Source organism: Danio rerio, chromosome 1 (assembly GCF_052040795.2).
Source record: "Danio rerio strain M-AB ecotype USA chromosome 1, GRCz13ab, whole genome shotgun sequence".
NCBI classification, from domain to species: domain Eukaryota; kingdom Metazoa; phylum Chordata; class Actinopteri; order Cypriniformes; family Danionidae; genus Danio; species Danio rerio.
The window spans coordinates 44,447,501-44,474,733 of NC_141021.1; the positions used below are offsets into that span (position 1 = coordinate 44,447,501).

Sequence of the window (27,233 nt, forward strand, 5' to 3'; positions counted from 1 at the left end):
ATAATAATTGTTATTATTATTATTATTCTTGCATAATTTGTTATTATAATTAATAGTGGTAATAATAATAATAATAATAATAATAATAATATAAGTTATTATTATTATTATTATTGTTGCATAATTTGTTATTATAATTAATAGTGGTAATAATAATAGTAATAATTGTTCATTATATATAATTGCTGCTAATAAAAATAAAAATACAAATGTATTTTTAAAAAAATAATAATTATAATTATTATTATTGTTGTTGTTTAATTCATTATTATTATTATTATTATTATTATTATTATTATTATTATTATTATTATTATTATTATTATTATTAACTTTACTACACTTTTTAAATAATAATACACTTGTATTGTTATCATTATAAGCAGCAATTATATATATTATATAATATATATATTTATATATATATATATTAAATAGTAATAATTGTTATAGATAATGTGTATTATAAATAATGAAAGTGGTAATAATAATAATTGTTGTTGTTGTTTAATGTATTACTTATTATTATTATTAATAATAGTAGTAATAATAAAAATAATAGCTATTCATTATATATAATTGCTGCTAATATAAATGACAAAATAAGTGTATTATTATTAATAATAATGTTAATAATAATAATTATAACTTGTATTATTATAGCTGTTGTTTAATTTGTTCTCATAATCAATAGAGGTATTAATAATTATTATAATTCATTATATTTAATTGCTGCTAATAATAACAATACAAATTTATTATTATTATTATTATTATTATTATTATTATTATTATTATTTTATCTTAATGTGTCTTCCTTTTTTGTTTGTTAATAAATGCTTATTTTAACCCTCCTCCTGTAAGTATTAAAGACAATATTATTTTTAACTTGGTTTATATTATCATGAACCCTGAATTTCTTATCCGTGAGCTCTTTTATGAGTAACTGGTCAGTCTGTCTCCTCATCACTGTGGGAAGGTGAGTTTTATGCTGCTTTTGGTCATTTATAAATATGTCTGACTGAAATGGACATTCCTGCTGGGTCCAGTCTATCCCTCCAATTCCTTGAGAATAAAGTCAAAACATACTTTAAGTGAGCTGGCAGAATGCAGAGATTTGATTTGAGTCAATTGTTTTGCTTGGAACATGCAGGAAGGGTTTTGTTCAAGAATAACAAACAAAGCAACTGATAGCACGGTCATGCTGGATTTCCAGTGGCTTTGGTTTAAATATAGAGATTAAAGGGATGAATGACACGTAATTTGTATCAACTCCAGTAGTGGTTAGTTAAGCTCAAGAATATAAACAAATAAAAAAGTGTTTGGTTATTGTACTGCATGATAACCCAGAGATGTTGTTATGGAAGAGCTGAGTGCTCGGTTGTGGTCTTTATAAATTAGAAGCGTCCCCATATCTTTATTACGCACTTAGACTAAGTCAGTGTTTACATGTGTAATGCTGACCACACACACACAGGCTGTACAGTATGTAAAGGGACTGTCCTCTGAACGTTGTCTTGACATTTTAAAGCTCATCTGCTGTGTTTGAGTGCTCTGAAGAAAGGAGTGTGTTTAGCGTCTGCCGTCCTAACCTCAGCAATCATGTATTTTGTAAAATTGCAGTTTGTAAAAAGTGACTGGAAGGAACAGAAAGGATTGTATTATTATCTTTAGCAGGCAAATGTTCCTTTCCACTTCATTCGTCTTTTCCCCTGACTATACTGTCTGTAAATTGCAATATAACGATTGCGATATCATGTCATTTGAAATGTCTCTATTTTTAGAACCAACCTCCATATGCAGTCAGGCTGTTTATAACATTTTGTTACAGGAAGACCCAGAGTAATGTTTAAAATATGCAGCAGAATTGTTTTACTCATTACATGGGTCCCATTTTACAATATACAACAATAAACAATAATAAAAAAAAAAACAATAGCTCTGATAAATATTGTTGGTGACGCGGAGGCGCAGTAGGTAGTGACTCACCTTCAGTTAGTAAATACATCAACTAATTGACTCTTATCCTAAAGTTTTATATACTTTATACAAATACTCAAAGAACAGTTCACTTATATTTTTTCATTTTTTAAACAAAATGGAATAGAAGGCAAAGGATGGATGTACGAGAGAGGAAAATATGTAAAGATTTTTTTGCTGCTGTTTTTTCACGTAGAAGGCAAATTAGGAGTCACTTAACAAGCTGATTTATTTATGTGGAAAGCATCATTGTGACTGAAGCTGACAGAAATGTTTTACTATTCTACAGTAGAGTGTACTTCTTGTTGAGTTATTGATATTTAGCAAACAACAAACTTTTTATTCCATGATTTGTTTTAAAATATAAATTGTAAAAAAGAAAATGTATTTCATGTTTCCAAAACATACAATTTGTGCAATCATAAATAAATTGAGATCATGAAATTATCTTAAATATACACATGCAATATGCAAACAAAAAGGGAAAAAATGCATTGAAAGGACACTTAATTATCAAAGTAAATGATTACTTCTTTAACAATGTCTTTCTTTAAGTGATCATGGCAGGGAAGAGCAAAACATTAAGCATCACTTTGTCCCTGTCATGCAGTCCCGTTGGTAGTAATTAAATTTTTATTGTTACTGAACTAAAACCATTTTGTTTTTTGCGCTTTCCTTTTTCCTCTCTGTCAAACATCCCCAGATGTTGTTTTCGGGTTCTGTCACGGGCTGAGAAACATGTCTGTCACTCACGAAAAACTGACACTTTCTTCCGCTTCACTGCATCTGAGGAGAATTCAGTTGTGGCTTTTATTTAACTAGACATACATTATACATGAACGATGTGTGATAGATTGTTTCTTCATTACATCTCAAACATTACTTTTAGACTTCTATTAATTATGTAACAGGTCACACGTCACTTTGAATAGTTTCCAGTAATGAATAAATATTTCAGAGTTAATGCTTTCAAACTGTTTTTTGCTCACATCCTTATAGGAACTACGTTAAACTTTAACAATGCTGATGACATCTTATAGGTTTGCACGTTCGGTGTAATCCCAAAGGTCACATGGGGCACATTGCATTGCAGGGATACAATTCCTGAGACAAGGTCAAGTTGAGGGGCTTTTATGATTCTTGGCAGATATCCAACACTTTGGGGATTCAAAATATTGTTTTTATTACAGATTCGCCTTGGGTTCTTCCAGTCTGTTCTGCTTTCCCAGCCGTACAGGAGCTTCAGGGGCAGTTGTCATTTAGCAAAAATATTAATGATGAAATAGACTGATTATTATTCCGTGGTGGAATGACACGGCCATTTCTGTTCTCATATATCAGTATGGCGGTTTATTAGCAAGACTGGACATCATCTCGAATAATCATTCTTGCTGGTCTTCTAAAACACAGCATGTTATGAAATCAAACAAAGCATTTATCAATGATCATGGGAATAAGTCGTTCACACCAAGGTTACGATAACTAAAGATGAAGATAAAGTTTTACAAATTATTCTACATTTAAAAAAGAACAGAGCCAACACCAAGATTTACAGTTGATTAATGCTTTTTAAAAATAACCTGATGAATTAATCCTGCTTTAATGACCTCGAACATTTAAATGTTGATTTTAAGGCATTAAGTCTGTTCAAAGTTATTACTGAAATTATTTACATACGATATAAACAATTTATAGGGCGACGCGGTGGCGCAGTAGGTAGTGCTGTCACCTCACAGCAAGAAGGTCGCTGGTTCGAGCCTCGGCTGGGTCAGTTGGCAGTTCTGTGTGGAGTTTGCATGTTCTCCCTATGTTCGTGTGGGTTTCCTCCAGGTTCACAGTCCAAAGACATGCGGTAAGGTGGATTGGGTACAGGCTAAATTGTCCATATTGTATGAGTGTGAATGCTTATATGGATGTTTCCCAGAGATGGATTACGACTGGAAAGGCATCCGCTGCGTAAAACATATGCTGGATAAGTTCGCGGTTCATTCCGCTGTGGCGACCCCAGATTAATAAAGGTACTAAGCTGATAAGGTGCAAGATGTGTTTGGTGCGATTTGATGATATTTTTAGACCAGCGCAACTCTAGTTTTCATGTTTTATACCATGTTGTTTAAATACTGTAACAAATCCATTTGCGCTGTTTTGCTGGTCTAAAAAGGGGTTGTGTTAAGAGCTGGTCTAAAGTCCAGCGCAGTGCCAGTTATGTCTAGTTATGTGGGTTCAAACACTTACACATTGCTTATTACAAACAGGATACAGCAATAAACAAATATCTTTACATACGAAAAAATTAATGGATTAAAATGTTACAAAAATTATCATTTTCTACAAAAATATAAAAAAAACACTGCTGTCATGCCTTCTTCATGCCTCCATGCCTTTTTTTTAGTTCATTCATGACCATTTATTTTTGTCAGGATTTCAGCAGGGTTTTTAAATGTCCTAAATCTCAAAATCCAAGTTTTAGGCCTTGAAAAGTCTTAAATTTACTGAAATATTGTTTTGTTGGTCTTAAACAGGTCTTTTGTTGGTCATTTTAAACAGGTCTTAATTTTCCTTTGTTCATGTATTGCTACCAAATCTGGCCAAAATCCATACAATCACCACAATCATCTTAATAAAACTTTAAACTTTGTATTTTTAAAAGGTCATTTTTAACTCTATATATCATAATGGTTTAATCATTTTCCTTACAGTAACATTTGTTAAAAGGTGCTTCGTGTATTCACGGCTGAGGACACCAACCTGGACAGATTGTTGTGTGTAGATTTAATTTATTATAGTTTTTAAAACTTTTAAAACATTTGAAAAAAAAAGTGTATAGTTACAAGTAGAGCTTGCTTGTTTTTACACATTATTTAAACTATTTTGCTAAGAAATAAAATCTAAAATGTTTGTATTTTTATTATTAATATATTATTTTTTTTTATTAAATGTATTAAATAAAAAAATTGACAGGGCAAATAAAAATCTTTTCCATCTGGGCCATTTGAAAAATTTCTTAGCCTTTAGCCCTTTATGAATCTAAAATGTCATTCATAACGGTCCTAAAAATATCTTAAAAAGTCTTAAATTTAACTCTGTGAAACCTGCAGAAACCCTGTTTTGTATAATGTTATTATAATTAGCAGTATTATTTATTAATGCATATTTAAATTTGTTTTACTAAAAACAAGCTTAGATTTGTCCACCTCTTGGGTTTTGGAGACGTATGCGGGCACATATGGGACATAAGAATTGGGTGTGTGTTTGGATATAACTCAGTTGTTTGACCACACTTGATGATTATTGTTCATTTATTCATTTGCTGGAAATGAGAACTGAATTTAGAAATAGTTTTGAAAGAAATCTTTGCGCTTAACAAACTAAATGAAATATGTAGGCTAATGGATGTCTTCATTGGATTATAAACAACACTGTTTCCTTATCCACGAAAATAAAGGAGTAAAGAGTAAAATTAAGAGAAAGTAAAAAGGCTGAATGGAGGAGGCTCATTTTTTTATTCTCCCACAGATTGTCTGTTTAACTGTTTTCGCCCTAGGGAAGCGTTTAGTTTTGCACCATGCACCATGGCATGACGCAACTAAGTTGAGAAGTTGAAATTCTGATTTGTTTAATGCACGTTATGCTCAAAACACACCCAGAACTCATGAAGAGAATAAGCACAACCCTGTTAGACCATGCGCTGTGGTGCAAAGTGTATTTTTCTGTCCTTAAAATGGCAAAAGTGGATTCAGACATGCCCTTAATGCTTTTGCAACATGGCTGTAGACTTTGCACCTAGATTAAAACCCTAAGACTAAACCTTGCAGAACATCATTAGTAACTTTCTTGAAATCAAATTAAACATTGATAATTTGAACACATTGACCTCTGTTTTGGTGTGAATCAATAATGTATGTGTCTCATTTACCACTAGGTTGAACAGCATGGAAAACACCTCAGAATGGAGCAACAATTCACTGGACTCGGATTTTGAAGCTTGTGCCACATTGAGGAGCTTTGGTTCACGAGTCGCCCTCTATCTCTTCATCATCACAGGGATCCTCTGCACCGTGGTGGGAAACTTCCTGGTGGTTCTCGCCATTGCGTACTTCAAACAGCTGCAGTGCCCTACTAACTCTTTCGTCATGTCTCTAGCAGTCGCTGACTTTCTTGTGGGCCTGGTGGTCATGCCTTACAGTATGGTCAGAACAGTTGAAGGATGTTGGTATTTCGGCCCAACCTTCTGCCATCTTCACTCCAGCTTGGATGTTATGCTCTGCACAGCCTCCATTTTCCACCTGAGCTGCATTGCTTTTGACCGCTACTATGCTGTCTGCAACCCACTGGTGTATTCCTTTAAGATGTCTCGCAAGCGCGTTGGTTTGCTGATTGTGGTTTGCTGGGCCATTCCTTTTCTCATATCATTTGGTCCTATTCTCTTCGGGCTGCACAAGCTTGGTGTGGATATTCCTTTACCTGAGAACATGTGCGTCTTCTTAGTGAACCGTATTTATGCCGTGATGGCGTCGCTTGTTGCGTTTTACCTGCCTATGGTGACCATGTTGGTGGCCTATTGGAAGATCTACAAAGCAGCCAAACGGCAAGCCATGCAGATCAGCGCGATGGAGGCACAGATGGCAGCAGGTGTGGGCAAAGACTCGAGTAAGAAACAAAAACATCGCAACTCCATAAGGAGAGAGAGAAAAGCTGCCAAAACGCTAGGGATCATCATGGGGGTTTTCCTTCTTTTCTGGCTGCCCTTCTTCACTGTTAATATCATTGACCCATTCATCGAGTATGGGACAGCGGTTGTGATATGGGATGTTTTTCTGTGGTTGGGGTACATTAACTCCTCGCTAAATCCTTTTCTCTATGGCTTCTTCAACCGGTCGTTTCGGCGAGCTTTCCTCATGATCATGGGATGCAGAATTTGTCTGCATGGCTCAGCTCAAGGAATGGACCTTTCTCACTCTAAAAGAGATGGCAATGAGCGCACAGACAACTAGACTGTCGTAGCAGAAGTTTGTTTGAGAGAAATGTTCCACAGTGGTTTCTTTCCAGTTCATACAGGTCAACAGAAAATATTCCAAATATTGTACTGAAATTATTGGGGGAAAGTGTGTGTATGTATGTATGTGTATGTGTTTACATATATAGAAATGCACAGAAATTCAGCATTGGCTCTTTCTGTATAGTTAGCGCTAAACTGCAGGATGTATTTTTCAATATATATATATATATATATATATATATATATATATATATATATATATATATATATATATATATATATATATATTTATTTTTTTCTACATTTTTCTTTGTTTAAACTTTTAAAATTACCAAAACAAATTGACAAAATAAATTGCTGCAAAACATTTTGGGTTAATACAATTTTAAAATATCTTACAATGGCCAAAATAAAAACGAGGAAACATATGTGACTAAAACCAATGAAAGGTTTATTTGTGTGCATGTCTGTACATACATTTTGGTAAGTTTTAGTTACTTAAAATCCCTTGTATTTATTTATTTATTTATTTATTTATTTATTTGAGATATTTTTAAATTCAAACATATTTAATTCCCAGTATTTTTTTTATTTAGATTAATTAGTGTATAAGTCACCAAAGGTATTCCTTGTGGTAATACTTTCAAAGGATTAAAGGATTAGCTCAATAATTACATAAATGACAGAACATGAACCTCAGCAAAACCCAGTTTAGACTAATAGCACAACAAGCGATAAAGTGCATGTAAACATTGTGGTTTGGCGTTGAACTTCCTGTAAAAATGTGTTTTCTTCCATTATTTTTGTTTAGCCTGTAAATAAATGAGATGTCTGGCATGCGTTTATCATCTTTTCGCAGATTACGTGTTATACAGAAAATAATCCTTAATTATTGCACTGTCTGTTGTAAAGTGCATTACAGAAGCTTTCCTTTTGTATAGAAAAGCAAAAACATAAACATTATGTAAAAACATGCTGTTACGGTCAAACACTGAGGACATACACTATTTTAAACTCACATTATGTCCTTTTTGCAAAAACAAAAGTTCTGGTATGTTCAACAAAATATGGCAGCATGAGATAATAAACACAACGAGGAACAGAAGGTTTTTGCTATTTGAGGGAAGCTGCAGTGCACTTCACTGTACACAGAGTGCCTATCAAAAGAAACACCCAAAAGGCAAGACACATCCTCCCCTTTCCCTGTCCTAGATTAACACCCATGACCTGCAGACATCAGTGTCACAGCTAAAATAAATATGAGAAGAAGAAAAAAATATTACGATGGAAATTAAATCATAGCCTGGATCATGTTTTCTTGATAGAATTCCTCTGAAATGACCGGATGGAGAATTGCCACCAGCTGCTCTGCCTGCTTCAATAATGAGGTAAGTAAAGATTAAGCAACTGGTGGAAGGGCATCTTTATGATCAATAACTTATCTAATAATTAAAAAAAGAGAGAAATTGTCTCTGGAAAGTCTCCAAACTAGTTTTTTCTTTTCTTTTTTATGAAACATTTCTTGGTGTCGGGCAGTGCAGTGGCACAGTAGGTAGTGCTGTCACCTCACAGCAAGAAAGTCGCTGCTTCGAGCCTCGGCTGGGTCAGTTGGCATTTCTGTGTGGAGTTTGCATGTTCTCCCTGCATTCGCGTGGGTTTCCTCCGGGTGCTCCAGTTTCAATCACAGTCCAAAGACTGTTTGGTACAGGGGAATTAAGTTGGCTAAATTGTCCGTAGTGTATGAGTGTGTATGGATGTTTCCCAGAGATGGGTTTGCAGCTGGAAGGCCATCCGCTGCATAAGAACATGTGCTGGATAAGCTGGTGGTTCATTCTGCAGTGGCGACCAAAGATTAATAAAGTGACTAAGCCAAAAAGAAAGTGAATGAATATGTAAAACACATATATGTCTTATATCTGTCAGAAACATATGTCAACATATATGCCAAAAACATATATGTCCACATATATGCCCAAAACATATATGTCATCATATATGCCCGAAAAATATTTGTGACATATAGGCCAGAAACATATATGTCAACATATATGCCAAAAACATATATGTCAACATATATGTCAAAAACATATATGTGACATATAGGCCAGAAACATATATGTGACATATAGGCCAGAAACATATATGTCAACATGTATGTCAAAAACATATATGTGACATATAGGCCAGAAACATATATGTGACATATATGTCAAAAACATATATGTGACATATAGGCCAGAAACATATATGTGACATATATGTCAAAAACATATATGTGACATATAGGCCAGAAACATATATGTGACATATATGTCAAAAACACATATGTGACATATAGGCCAGAAACATATATGTGACATATATGTCAAAAACATATATGTGACATATATGTCAAAAACATACATGTCAACATATATGTCAGAAACATATATGTGACATATATGTCAAAAACATATATGTGACATATAGGCCAGAAACATACATGTGACATATATGTCAAAAACATATATGTGACATATATGTCAAAAACATATATGTGACATATGTGCCAGAAACATATATGTGACATATATGTCAAAAACATATATGTGACATATGGGCCGGAAACATACATGTGACATATATGTCAAAAATATATATGTGACATATATGTCAAAAACATATATGTGACATATATGTTAAAAACATATATGTGACATATAGGCCAGAAACATATATGTGACATATAGGCCAGAAACATATATGTGACATATATGTCAAAAACATATATGTGACATATAGGCCAGAAACATATATGTGACATATATGTCAAAAACATATATGTGACATATATGTCAAAAACATATATGTGACATATATGTCAAAAACATATATGTGACATATAGGCCAGAAACATATATGTGACATATAGGCCAGAAACATATATGTGACATATATGTCAAAAACATATATGTGACATATAGGCCAGAAACATATATGTGACATATAGGCCAGAAACATATATGTGACATATATGTCAAAAACATATATGTGACATATAGGCCAGAAACATATATGTGACATATATGTCAAAAACATATATGTGACATATAGGCCAGAAACATATATGTGACATATATGTCAAAAACATATATGTGACATATATGTCAAAAACATACATGTCAACATATATGTCAGAAACATATATGTGACATATAGGCCAGAAACATATATGTGACATATATGCCAGAAACATATATGTCAACATATATGTCAAAAACATATATGTGACATATAGGCCAGAATCATATATGTGACATATATGTCAAAAACATATATGTGACAAATAGGCCAGAAACATATATGTGACATATATGTCAAAAACACATATGTGACATATAGGCCAGAAACATATATGTGACATATATGTCAAAAACATATATGTGACATATATGTCAAAAACATATATGTGACATATAGGCCAGAAACATATATGTCAACTTATATGCCAGAAACATATATGTCAACATATATGTCAAAAACATATATGTGACATATAGGCCAGAAACATATATGTGACATATAGGCCAGAAACATATATGTGACATATAGGCCAGAAACATATATGTCAACATATATGTCAAAAACATATATGTGACATATAAGCCAGAAACATATATGTGACATATATGTCAAAAACACATATGTGACATATAGGCCAGAAACATATATGTGACATATATGTCAAAAACATATATGTGACATATATGTCAAAAACATACATGTCAAAATATATGTCAGAAACATATATGTGACATATACGCCAGAAACATATATGTGACATATATGTCAAAAACATATATGTGACATATAGGCCAGAAACATACATGTGACATATATGTCAAAAACATATATGTGACATATATGTCAAAACATATATGTGACATATATGCCAGAAACATATATGTGACATATATGTCAAAACATATATGTGACATATATGCCAGAAACATATATGTGACATATATGTCAAAAACATATATGTGACATATAGGCCGGAAACATATATGTGACATATATGTCAAAAACATATATGTGACATATAGGCCAGAAACATATATGTGACATATATGTCAAAAACATATATGTGACATATAGGCCAGAAACATATATGTGACATATATGTCAAAAACATATATGTGACATATATGTCAAAAACATACATGTCAACATATATGTCTGAAACATATATGTGACATATAGGCCAGAAACAGATATGTGACATATATGCCAGAAACATATATGTCAACATATTTGTCAAAAACATATATGTGACATATAGGCCAGAAACATATATGTGACATATAGGACAGAAACATATATGTGACATATATGTCAAAAACATATATGTGACATATAGGCCAGAAACATATATGTGACATATAGGCCAGAAACATATATGTGACATATTGGCCAGAAACATATATGTCAACATATAGGCCAGAAACATATATGTGACATATAGGCCAGAAACATATATGTGACATATATGTCAAAAACACATATGTGACATATAGGCCAGAAACATATATGTGACATATATGTCAAAAACATACATGTCAAAATATATGTCAGAAACATATATGTGACATATAGGCCAGAAACATATATGTGACATATATGTCAAAAACATATATGTGACATATAGGCCAGAAACATACATGTGACATTTATGTCAAAAACATATATGTGACATATATGTCAAAACATATATGTGACATATATGCCAGAAACATATATGTGACATATATGTCAAAACATATATGTGACATATATGCCAGAAACATATATGTGACATATATGTCAAAAACATATATGTGACATATAGGCCGGAAACATATATGTGACATATATGTCAAAAACATATATGTGACATATAGGCCAGAAACATATATGTGACATATATGTCAAAAACATATATGTGACATATAGGCCAGAAACATATATGTGACATATATGTCAAAAACATATATGTGACATATATGTCAAAAACATACATGTCAACATATATGTCTGAAACATATATGTGACATATAGGCCAGAAACAGATATGTGACATATATGCCAGAAACATATATGTCAACATATATGTCAAAAACATATATGTGACATATAGGCCAGAAACATATATGTGACATATAGGCCAGAAACATATATGTGACATATATGTCAAAAACATATATGTGACATATAGGCCAGAAACATATATGTGACATATATGTCAAAAACATACATGTCAACATATATGTCTGAAACATATATGTGACATATAGGCCAGAAACAGATATGTGACATATATGCCAGAAACATATATGTCAACATATATGTCAAAAACATATATGTGACATATAGGCCAGAAACATATATGTGACATATATGTCAAAAACATACATGTCAACATATATGTCAGAAACATATATGTGACATATAGGCCAGAAACATATATGTGACATATATGTCAAAAACATATATGTGACATATAGGCCAGAAACATACATGTGACATATATGTCAAAAACATATATGTAACATATATGTCAAAAACATATATGTGACATATATGCCAGAAACATATATGTGACATATATGTCAAAAACATATATGTGACATATAGGCCGGAAACATACATGTAACATATAGGTCAAAAACATATATGTGACATATATGTCAAAAACATATATGTGACATATAGGCCAGAAACATATATGTGACATATATGTCAAAAACATATATGTCAACATATATGTCAAAAACATATATGTGACATATAGGCCAGAAACATATATGTGACATATATGTCAGAAACATATATGTGACATATAGGCCAGAAACATATATGTGACATATATGTCAAAAACATATATGTGACATATATGTCAAAAACATACATGTCAAAATATATGTCAGAAACATATATGTGACATATAGGCCAGAAACATATATGTGACATATATGTCAAAAACATATATGTGACATATAGGCCAGAAACATACATGTGACATATATGTCAAAAACATATATGTGACATATATGTCAAAACATATATGTGACATATATGCCAGAAACATATATGTGACATATATGTCAAAACATATATGTGACATATATGCCAGAAACATATATGTGACATATAGGCCGGAAACATATATGTGACATATATGTCAAAAACATATATGTGACATATAGGCCAGAAACATATATGTGACATATAGGCCAGAAACATATATGTGACATATAGGCCAGAAACATATATGTGACATATATGCCAGAAACATATATGTGACATATATGTCAAAAACATACATGTCAACATATATGTCTGAAACATATATGTGACATATAGGCCAGAAACAGATATGTGACATATATGCCAGAAACATAAATGTCAACATATATGTCAAAAACATATATGTGACATATAGGCCAGAAACATATATGTGACATATATGTCAAAAACATATATGTGACATATAGGCCAGAAACATATATGTGACATATATGTCAAAAACATATATGTGACATATAGGCCAGAAACATATATGTGACATATATGTCAAAAACATACATGTCAACATATATGTCTGAAACATATATGTGACATATAGGCCAGAAACAGATATGTGACATATATGCCAGAAACATATATGTCAACATATATGTCAAAAACATATATGTGACATATAGGCCAGAAACATATATGTGACATATATGTCAAAAACATACATGTCAACATATATGTCAGAAACATATATGTGACATATAGGCCAGAAACATATATGTGACATATATGTCAAAAACATATATGTGACATATAGGCCAGAAACATACATGTGACATATATGTCAAAAACATATATGTAACATATATGTCAAAAACATATATGTGACATATATGCCAGAAACATATATGTGACATATATGTCAAAAACATATATGTGACATATAGGCCGGAAACATACATGTAACATATATGTCAAAAACATATATGTGACATATATGCCAGAAACATATATGTGACATATATGTCAAAAACATATATGTGACATATAGGCCAGAAACATATATGTGACATATATGTCAGAAACATATATGTGACATATAGGCCAGAAACATATATGTGACATATATGTCAAAAACATATATGTGACATATATGTCAAAAACATATATGTGACATATATGTCAAAACATATATGTGACATATATGCCAGAAACATATATGTGGCATATATGTCAAAACATATATGTGACATATATGCCAGAAACATATATGTGACATATATGTCAAAAACATATATGTGACATATATGTCAAAAACATATATGTGACATATATGTCAAAACATATATGTGACATATATGCCAGAAACATATATGTGACATATATGTCAAAACATATATGTGACATATATGCCAGAAACATATATGTGACATATATGTCAAAAACATATATGTGACATATAGGCCGGAAACATAAATGTGACATATATGTCAAAAACATATATGTGACATATAGGCCAGAAACATATATGTGACATATATGTCAAAAACATATATGTGACATATAGGCCAGAAACATATATGTGACATATATGTCAAAAACATACATGTCAACATATATGTCTGAAACATATATGTGACATATAGGCCAGAAACAGATATGTGACATATATGCCAGAAACATATATGTCAACATATATGTCAAAAACATATATGTGACATATAGGCCAGAAACATATATGTGACATATAGGCCAGAAACATATATGTGACATATATGTCAAAAACATATATGTGACATATAGGCCAGAAACATATATGTGACATATATGTCAAAAACATACATGTCAACATATATGTCTGAAACATATATGTGACATATAGGCCAGAAACAGATATGTGACATATATGCCAGAAACATATATGTCAACATATATGTCAAAAACATATATGTGACATATAGGCCAGAAACATATATGTGACATATATGTCAAAAACATACATGTCAACATATATGTCAGAAACATACATGTCAACATATATGTCTGAAACATATATGTGACATATAGGCCAGAAACAGATATGTGACATATAGGCCAGAAACATATATGTCAACATATATGTCAAAAACATATATGTGACATATAGGCCAGAAACATATATGTGACATATAGGCCAGAAACATATATGTGACATATATGTCAAAAACATACATGTCAACATATATGTCTGAAACATATATGTGACATATAGGCCAGAAACAGATATGTGACATATATGCCAGAAACATATATGTCAACATATATGTCAAAAACATATATGTGACATATAGGCCAGAAACATATATGTGACATATATGTCAAAAACATACATGTCAACATATATGTCTGAAACATATATGTGACATATAGGCCAGAAACATATATGTGACATATATGTCAAAAACATATATGTCAACATATATGTCAAAAACATATATGTGACATATAGGCCAGAAACATATATGTGACATATATGTCAGAAACATATATGTGACATATAGGCCAGAAACATATATGTGACATATATGTCAAAAACATATATGTGACATATATGTCAAAAACATACATGTCAAAATATATGTCAGAAACATATATGTCACATATAGGCCAGAAACATATATGTGACATATATGTCAAAAACATATATGTGACATATAGGCCACAAACATACATGTGACATATATGTCAAAAACATATATGTGACATATATGTCAAAACATATATGTGACATATATGCCAGAAACATATATGTGACATATATGTCAAAACATATATGTGACATATATGCCAGAAACATATATGTGACATATATGTCAAAAACATATATGTGACATATAGGCCGGAAACATATATGTGACATATATGTCAAAAACATATATGTGACATATAGGCCAGAAACATATATGTGACATATATGTCAAAAACATATATGTGACATATAGGCCAGAAACATATATGTGACATATATGTCAAAAACATATATGTGACATATATGTCAAAAACATACATGTCAACATATATGTCTGAAACATATATGTGACATATAGGCCAGAAACAGATATGTGACATATATGCCAGAAACATATATGTCAACATATATGTCAAAAACATATATGTGACATATAGGCCAGAAACATATATGTGACATATAGGCCAGAAACATATATGTGACATATATGTCAAAAACATATATGTGACATATAGGCCAGAAACATATATGTGACATATATGTCAAAAACATACATGTCAACATATATGTCTGAAACATATATGTGACATATAGGCCAGAAACATATATGTGACATATAGGCCAGAAACATATATGTGACATATAGGCCAGAAACATATATGTGACATATATGTCAAAAACATATATGTGACATATATGTCAAAAACATACATGTCAACATATATGTCAGAAACATATATGTGACATATAGGCCAGAAACATATATGTGACATATATGTCAAAAACATATATGTGACATATAGGCCAGAAACATACATGTGACATATATGTCAAAAACATATATGTGACATATATGTCAAAAACATACATGTCAACATATATGTCTGAAACATATATGTGACATATAGGCCAGAAACAGATATGTGACATATATGCCAGAAACATACATGTGACATATATGTCAAAAACATATATATAACATATATGTCAAAAACATATATGTGACATATATGCCAGAAACATATATGTGACATATATGTCAAAAACATATATGTGACATATAGGCCGGAAACATACATGTAACATATATGTCAAAAACATATATGTGACATATATGTAAAAAACATACATGTCAAAATATATGTCAGAAACATATATGTGACATATAGGCCAGAAACATATATGTGACATATATGTCAAAAACATATATGTGACATATAGGCCAGAAACATACATGTGACATATATGTCAAAAACATATATGTGACATATATGTCAAAACATATATGTGACATATATGCCAGAAACATATATGTGACATATATGTCAAAACATATATGTGACATATATGCCAGAAACATATATGTGACATATATGTCAAAAACATGTATGTGACATATAGGCCGGAAACATATATGTGACATATATGTCAAAAACATATATGTGACATATAGGCCAGAAACATATATGTGACATATATGTCAAAAACATATATGTGACATATAGGCCAGAAACATATATGTGACATATATGTCAAAAACATATATGTGACATATAGGCCAGAAACATACATGTGACATATATGTCAAAAACATATATGTGACATATATGTCAAAAACATACATGTCAACATATATGTCTGAAACATATATGTGACATATAGGCCAGAAACAGATATGTGACATATATGCCAGAAACATACATGTGACATATATGTCAAAAACATATATGTAACATATATGTCAAAAACATATATGTGACATATATGCCAGAAACATATATGTGACATATATGTCAAAAACATATATGTGACATATAGGCCGGAAACATACATGTAACATATATGTCAAAAACATATATGTGACATATATGTCAAAAACATATATGTGACATATAGGCCAGAAACATATATGTGACATATATGTCTGAAACATATATGTGACATATAGGCCAGAAACAGATATGTGACATATATGCCAGAAACATATATGTCAACATATATGTCAAAAACATATATGTGACATATAGGCCAGAAACATATATGTGACATATATGTCAAAAACATATATGTGACATATATGTCAAAAACATACATGTCAACATATAGGTCAGAAACATATATGTGACATATAGGCCAGAAACATATATGTGACATATATGTCAAAAACATATATGTGACATATAGGCCAGAAACATACATGTGACATATATGTCAAAAACATATATGTGACATATATGTCAAAAACATATATGTGACATATATGCCAGAAACATATATGTGACATATATGTCAAAACATATATGTGACATATATGCCAGAAACATATATGTGACATATATGTCAAAAACATATATGTGACATATAGGCCGAAAACATATATGTGACATATATGTCAAAACATATATGTGACATATATGCCAGAAACATATATGTGACATATATGTCAAAAACATATATGTGACATATAGGCCGGAAACATACATGTAACATATATGTCAAAAACATATATGTGACATATATGTCAAAAACATATATGTGACATATAGGCCAGAAACATATATGTGACATATATGTCAAAAACATATATGTGACATATAGGCCAGAAACATATATGAGACATATATGTCAAAAACATATATGTGACATATATGTCAAAAACATACATGTCAACATATATGTCTGAAACATATATGTGACATATAGGCCAGAAACATATATGTGACATATATGTCAAAACATATATGTGACATATATGCCAGAAACATATATGTGACATATATGTCAAAAACATATATGTGACATATAGGCCGGAAACATATATGTGACATATATGTCAAAAACATATATGTGACATATAGGCCAGAAACAGATATGTGACATATATGCCAGAAACATATATGTCAACATATATGTCAAAAACATATATGTGACATATAGGCCAGAAACATATATGTGACATATATGTCAAAAACATATATGTGACATATATGTCAAAAACATACATGTCAACATATATGTCAGAAACATATATTTGACATATAGGCCAGAAACATATATGTGACATATATGTCAAAAACATATATGTGACATATAGGCCAGAAACATACATGTGACATATATGTCAAAAACATATATGTGACATATATGTCAAAAACATATATGTGACATATATGCCAGAAACATATATGTGACATATATGTCAAAACATATATGTGACATATATGCCAGAAACATATATGTGACATATATGTCAAAAACATATATGTGACATATAGGCCGGAAACATATATGTGACATATATGTCAAAAACATATATGTGACATATAGGCCAGAAACATATATGTGACATATATGTCAAAAACATATATATGACATATAGGCCAGAAACATATATGTGACATATATGTCAAAAACATATATGTGACATATATGTCAAAAACATACATGTCAACATATATGTCTGAAACATATATGTGACATATAGGCCAGAAACAGATATGTGACATATATGCCAGAAACATATATGTCAACGTATATGTCAAAAACATATATGTGACATATAGGCCAGAAAGATATATGTGACATATAGGCCAGAAACATATATGTGACATATATGTCAAAAACATATATGTGACATATAGGCCAGAAACATATATGTGACATATATGTCAAAAACATATATGTGACATATATGTCAAAAACATACATGTCAACATATATGTCTGAAACATATATGTGACATATAGGCCAGAAACAGATATGTGACATATATGCCAGAAACATATATGTCAACATATATGTCAAAAACATATATGTGACATATAGGCCAGAAACATATATGTGACATATATGTCAAAAACATATATGTGACATATATGTCAAAAACATACATGTCAACATATATGTCAGAAACATATATGTGACATATAGGCCAGAAACATATATGTGACATATATGTCAAAAACATATATGTGACATATAGGCCAGAAACATACATGTGACATATATGTCAAAAACATATATGTAACATATATGTCAAAAACATATATGTGACATATATGCCAGAAACATATATGTGACATATATGTCAAAAACATATATGTGACATATAGGCTGGAAACATACATGTAACATATATGTCAAAAACATGTATGTGACATATATGTCAAAAACATATATGTGACATATAGGCCAGAAACATATATGTGACATATATGTCAAAAACATATATGTGACATATAGGCTAGAAACATATATGAGACATATATGTCAAAAACATATATGTGACATATATGTCAAAAACATACATGTCAACATATATGTCAGAAACATATATGTGACATATAGGCCAGAAACATATGTGTGACATACATGTCAAAAACATATATGTGACATATAGGCCATAAACATACATGTGACATATATGTCAAAAACATATATGTCAACATATATGCCAGAAACATGTATATATGTGACATTTCCTCCGGGTGCTCCAGTTTCAATCACAGTCCAAAGACTGTTTGGTACAGGGGAATTAAGTTGGCTAAATTGTCCGTAGTGTATGAGTGTGTATGGATGTTTCCCAGAGATGGGTTTGCAGCTGGAAGGCCATCCGCTGCATAAGAACATGTGCTGGATAAGTTGGTGGTTCATTCTGCAGTGGCGACCAAAGATTAATAAAGTGACTAAGCCAAAAAGAAAGTGAATGAATATGTAAAACACATATATGTCTTATATCTGTCAGAAACATATGTCAATATATATGCCAAAAACATATATGTCCACATATATGCCCAAAACATATATGTCATCATATATGCCCGAAACATATTTGTGACATATAGGCCAGAAACATATATGTCAACATATATGCCAACATATATGCCAGAAACATATATGTCAACATATATGTCAAAAACATATATGTGACATATAGGCCAGAAACATATATGTGACATATATGCCAGAAACATATATGTCAACATATATGTGACATATAGGCCAGAAACATATATGTGACATATATGTCAAAAACACATATGTGACATATAGGCCAGAAACATATATGTGACATATATGTCAAAAACATACATGTCAACATATATGTCAGAAACATATATGTGACATATAGGCCAGAAACATATATGTGACATATATGTCAAAAACATATATGTGACATATAGGCCAGAAACATATATGTGACATATATGTCAAAAACACATATGTGACATATAGGCCAGAAACATATATGTGACATATATGTCAAAAACATACATGTCAACATATATGTCAGAAACATATATGTGACATATAGGCCAGAAACATATATGTGACATATATGTCAAAAACATATATGTGACATATAGGCCAGAAACATACATGTGACATATATGTCAAAAACATATATGTGACATATATGTCAAAAACATATATGTGACATATATGCCAGAAACATATATGTGACATATATGTCAAAAACATATATGTGACATATAGGCCGGAAACATACATGTGACATATATGTCAAAAACATATATGTGACATATATGTCAAAAACATATATGTGACATATATGCCAGAAACATATATGTGACATATATGTCAAAAACATATATGTGACATATATGTCAAAAACATATATGTCAACATATATGTCAGAAACATATATATATATATATATATATATATATATATATATATATATATATGTGACATTTCCTCCGGGTGCTGCAGTTTCAATCACAGTCCAAAGACTGTTTGGTACAGGGGAATTAAGTTGGCTAAATTGTCTGTAGTGTATGAGTGTGTATGGATGTTTCCCAGAGATGGGTTTGCAGCTGGAAGGCCATCCGCTGCATAAGAACATGTGCTGGATGAGTTGGTGGTTCATTCTGCAGTGGCGACCAAAGATTAATGAAGTGACTAAGCCAAAAAGAAAGTGAATGAATATGTAAAACACATATATGTCTTATATCTGTCAGAAACATATGTCAACATATATGCCAAAAACATATATGTCCACATATATGCCCAAAACATATATGTCATCATATATGCCCGAAACATATTTGTGACATATAGGCCAGAAACATATATGTCAACATATATGCCAGAAACATATATGTCAACATATATGTCAAAAACATATATGTGACATATAGGCCAGAAACATATATGTGACATATAGGCCAGAAACACATATGTCAACATATATGTCAAAAACATATATGTGACATATATGTCAAAAACATATATGTGACATATATGTCAAAAACATATATGTGACATATATGCCAGAAACATATATGTGACATATGTGTCAAAAACATATATGTGACATATAGGCCGGAAACATACATGTGACATATATGTCAAAAACATATATGTGACATATATGTCAAAAACATATATGTGACATATAGGCCAGAAACATATATGTGACATATATGTCAAAAACATATATGTGACATATATGTCAAAAACATACATGTCAACATATATTTCAGAAACATATATGTGACATATAGGCCAGAAACATATGTGTGACATATATGTCAAAAACATATATGTGACATATAGGCCATAAACATACATGTGACATATATGTCAAAAACATACATGTGACATATATGTCAAAAACATATATGTGACATACATGCCAGAAACATATATGTGACATATATGTCAAAAACATATATGTGACATATATGTCAAAAACATATATGTCAACATATATGCCAGAAACATATATATATATATATATATATATGTGACATTTCCTCCGGGTGCTGCAGTTTCAATCACAGTCCAAAGACTGTTTGGTACAGGGGAATTAAGTTGGCTAAATTGTCCGTAGTGTATGAGTGTGTATGGATGTTTCCCAGAGATGGGTTTGCAGCTGGAAGGCCATCCGCTGCATAAGAACATGTGCTGGATAAGTTGGTGGTTCATTCTGCAGTGGCGACCAAAGATTAATAAAGTGACTAAGCCAAAAAGAAAGTGAATGAATATGTAAAACACATATATGTCTTATATCTGTCAGAAACATATGTCAACATATATGCCAAAAACATATATGTCCACATATATGCCCAAAACATATATGTCATCATATATGTCAGAAACATATATATATATATATATATATATATATATATATGTGACATTTCCTCCGGGTGCTGCAGTTTCAATCACAGTCCAAAGACTGTTTGGTACAGGGGAATTAAGTTGGCTAAATTGTCTGTAGTGTATGAGTGTGTATGGATGTTTCCCAGAGATGGGTTTGCAGCTGGAAGGCCATCCGCTGCATAAGAACATGTGCTGGATAAGTTGGTGGTTCATTCTGCAGTGGCGACCAAAGATTAATGAAGTGACTAAGCCAAAAAGAAAGTGAATGAATATGTAAAACACATATATGTCTTATATCTGTCAGAAACATATGTCAACATATATGCCAAAAACATATATGTCCACATATATGCCCAAAACATATATGTCATCATATATGCCCGAAACATATTTGTGACATATAGGCCAGAAACATATATGTCAACATATATGCCAGAAACATATATGTCAACATATATGTCAAAAACATATATGTGACATATAGGCCAGAAACATATATGTGACATATAGGCCAGAAACACATATGTCAACATATATGTCAAAAACATATATGTGACATATAGGCCAGAAACATATATGTGACATATATGTCAAAAACATATATGTGACATATAGGCCAGAAACATATATCTGACATATATGTCAAAAACATATATGTGACATATAGGCCAGAAACATATATGTGACATATATGTCAAAAACATATATGTGACATATAGGCCAGAAACATATATGTGACATATATGTCAAAAACACATATGTGACATATAGGCCAGAAACATATATGTGACATATATGTCAAAAACATACATGTCAACATATATGTCAGAAACATATATGTGACATATATGTCAAAAACATACATGTCAACATATATGTCAGAAACATATATGTGACATATAGGCCAGAAACATATATGTGACATATATGTCAAAAACATATATGTGACATATGGGCCAGAAACATACATGTGACATATATGTCAAAAACATATATGTGACATATATGTCAAAAACATATATGTGACATATATGCCAGAAACATATATGTGACATATATGTCAAAAACATATATGTGACATATAGGCCGGAAACATACATGTGACATATATGTCAAAAACATATATGTGACATATATGTCAAAAACATATATGTGACATATAGGCCAGAAACATATATGTGACATATATGTCAAAAACATATATGTGACATATATGTCAAAAACATACATGTCAACATATATTTCAGAAACATATATGTGACATATAGGCCAGAAACATATGTGTGACATATATGTCAAAAACATATATGTGACATATAGGCCATAAACATACATGTGACATATATGTCAAAAACATATATGTGACATATATGTCAAAAACATATATGTGACATATATGCCAGAAACATATATGTGACATATATGTCAAAATTATATATGTGACATATATGTCAAAAACATATATGTCAACATATATGCCAGAAACATATATATATATATATATATATATATATATATATATATATGTGACATTTCCTCCGGGTGCTGCAGTTTCAATCACAGTCCAAAGACTGTTTGGTACAGGGGAATTAAGTTGGCTAAATTGTCCGTAGTGTATGAGTGTGTATGGATGTTTCCCAGAGATGGGTTTGCAGCTGGAAGGCCATCCGCTGCATAAGAACATGTGCTGGATAAGTTGGTGGTTCATTCTGCAGTGGCGACCAAAGATTAATGAAGTGACTAAGCCAAAAAGAAAGTGAATGAATATGTAAAACACATATATGTCTTATATCTGTCAGAAACATATGTCAACATATATGCCAAAAACATATATGTCCACATATATGCCCAAAACATATATGTCATCATATATGCCCGAAACATATTTGTGACATATAGGCCAGAAACATATATGTCAACATATATGCCAGAAACATATATGTCAACATATATGTCAAAAACATATATGTGACATATAGGCCAGAAACTTATATGTGACATATAGGCCAGAAAACATATATGTCAACATATATGTCAAAAACATATATGTGACATATAGGCCAGAAACATATATGTGACATATATGTCAAAAACATATATGTGACATATAGGCCAGAAACATATATGTGACATATAGGCCAGAAACATATATGTCAACATATATGTCAAAAACATATATGTGACATATAGGCCAGAAACATATATGTGACATATATGTCAAAAACATATATGTGACATATAGGCCAGAAACATATATGTGACATATAGGCCAGAAACATATATGTCAACATATATGTCAAAAACATATATGTGACATATAGGCCAGAAACATATATGTGACATATATGTCAAAAACATATATGTGACATATAGGCCAGAAACATATATGTGACATATATGTCAAAAACACATATGTGACATATAGGCCAGAAACATATATGTGACATATATGTCAAAAACATATATGTGACATATATGTCAAAAACATACATGTCAACATATATGTCAGAAACATATATGTGACATATAGGCCAGAAACATATATGTGACATATATGTCAAAAACATATATGTGACATATAGGCCTGAAACATACATGTGACATATATGTCAAAAACATATATGTGACATATATGTCAAAAACATATATGTGACATATATGCCAGAAACATATATGTGACATATATGTCAAAAACATATATGTGACATATAGGCCGGAAACATACATGTGACATATATGTCAAAAACATATATGTGACATATATGTCAAAAACATATATGTGACATATAGGCCAGAAACATATATGTGACATATATGTCACAAACATATATGTGACATATAGGCCAGAAACATATATGTGACATATATGTTAAAAACATATATGTGACATATAGGCCAGAAACATATATGTGACATATATGTCAAAAACACATATGTGACATATAGGCCAGAAACATATATGTGACATATATGTCAAAAACATATATGTGACATATATGTCAAAAACATACATGTCAACATATATGTCAGAAACATATATGTGACATATAGGCCAGAAACATATATGTGACATATATGTCAAAAACATATATGTGACATATAGGCCTGAAACATACATGTGACATATATGTCAAAAACATATATGTGACATATATGTCAAAAACATATATGTGACATATATGCCAGAAACATATATGTGACATATATGTCAAAAACATATATGTGACATATAGGCCGGAAACATACATGTGACATATATGTCAAAAACATATATGTGACATATATGTCAAAAACATATATGTGACATATAGGCCAGAAACATATATGTGACATATATGTCACAAACATATATGTGACATATAGGCCAGAAACATATATGTGACATATATGTTAAAAACATATATGTGACATATAGGCCAGAAACATATATGTGACATATATGTCAAAAACATAAATGTGACATATATGTCAAAAACATACATGTCAACATATATGTCAGAAACAAATATGTGACATATATGTCAAAAACATATATGTGACATATAGGCCTGAAACATACATGTGACATATATGTCAAAAACATATATGTGACATATATGTCAAAAACATATATGTGACATATATGCCAGAAACATATATGTGACATATATGTCAAAAACATATATGTGACATATAGGCCGGAAACATACATGTGACATATATGTCAAAAACATTTATGTGACATATATGTCAAAAACATATATGTGACATATAGGCCAGAAACATATATGTGACATATATGTCAAAAACATATATGTGACATATAGGCCAGAAACATATATGTGACATATATGTTAAAAACATATATGTGACATATATGTCAAAAACATACATGTCAACATATATGTCAGAAACATATATGTGACATATAGGCCAGAAACATATGTGTGACATATGTGTCAAAAACATATATGTGACATATAGGCCATAAACATACATGTGACATATATGTCAAAAACATATATGTGACATATATGTCAAAAACATATATGTGACATATGTCAAAAACCTATATGTCAACATATATGCCAGAAACATATATGTGACATATATGTCAGAAACATATATGTTAACATATACAGTTGAAGTCAGAATTATTAGCCCCCCTGAATTATTAGCGGCCCTGTTTATTTTTTCCCCCCAATTTCTGTTCTGTTCAGGGAAGATTGCTTCAGCACATTTCTAAGCATAATAGTTTTAAAAACTTATTTATAATAACTGATTTATTTTATCTTTTCCATGATGACAGTTAAGCATTAAAACAAATAAGACTTTCTCCAGAAGAAAAAAATATTATCAGACATACTGTGAAAATTTTATTGC

General features: G+C 31.0%; 1 protein-coding gene across 1 annotated transcript in view; it reads left to right on the forward strand.

Annotated features, from left to right (window-relative positions):
- The window catches only part of LOC797212 (5-hydroxytryptamine receptor 4), an 8,192-nt gene extending 1,057 nt beyond the window's left edge, over positions 1-7,135 (forward strand). The window contains exon 2 of the mRNA XM_087237483.1: positions 5,903-7,135. Coding sequence (XP_087093609.1) covers positions 5,913-6,974 — 1,062 coding nt within the window. The 5' untranslated portion in view covers positions 5,903-5,912 and the 3' untranslated portion in view covers positions 6,975-7,135. The remainder of the gene's footprint in view (positions 1-5,902) is intronic.
- Positions 7,136-27,233: the final 20,098 nt, after the last annotated feature.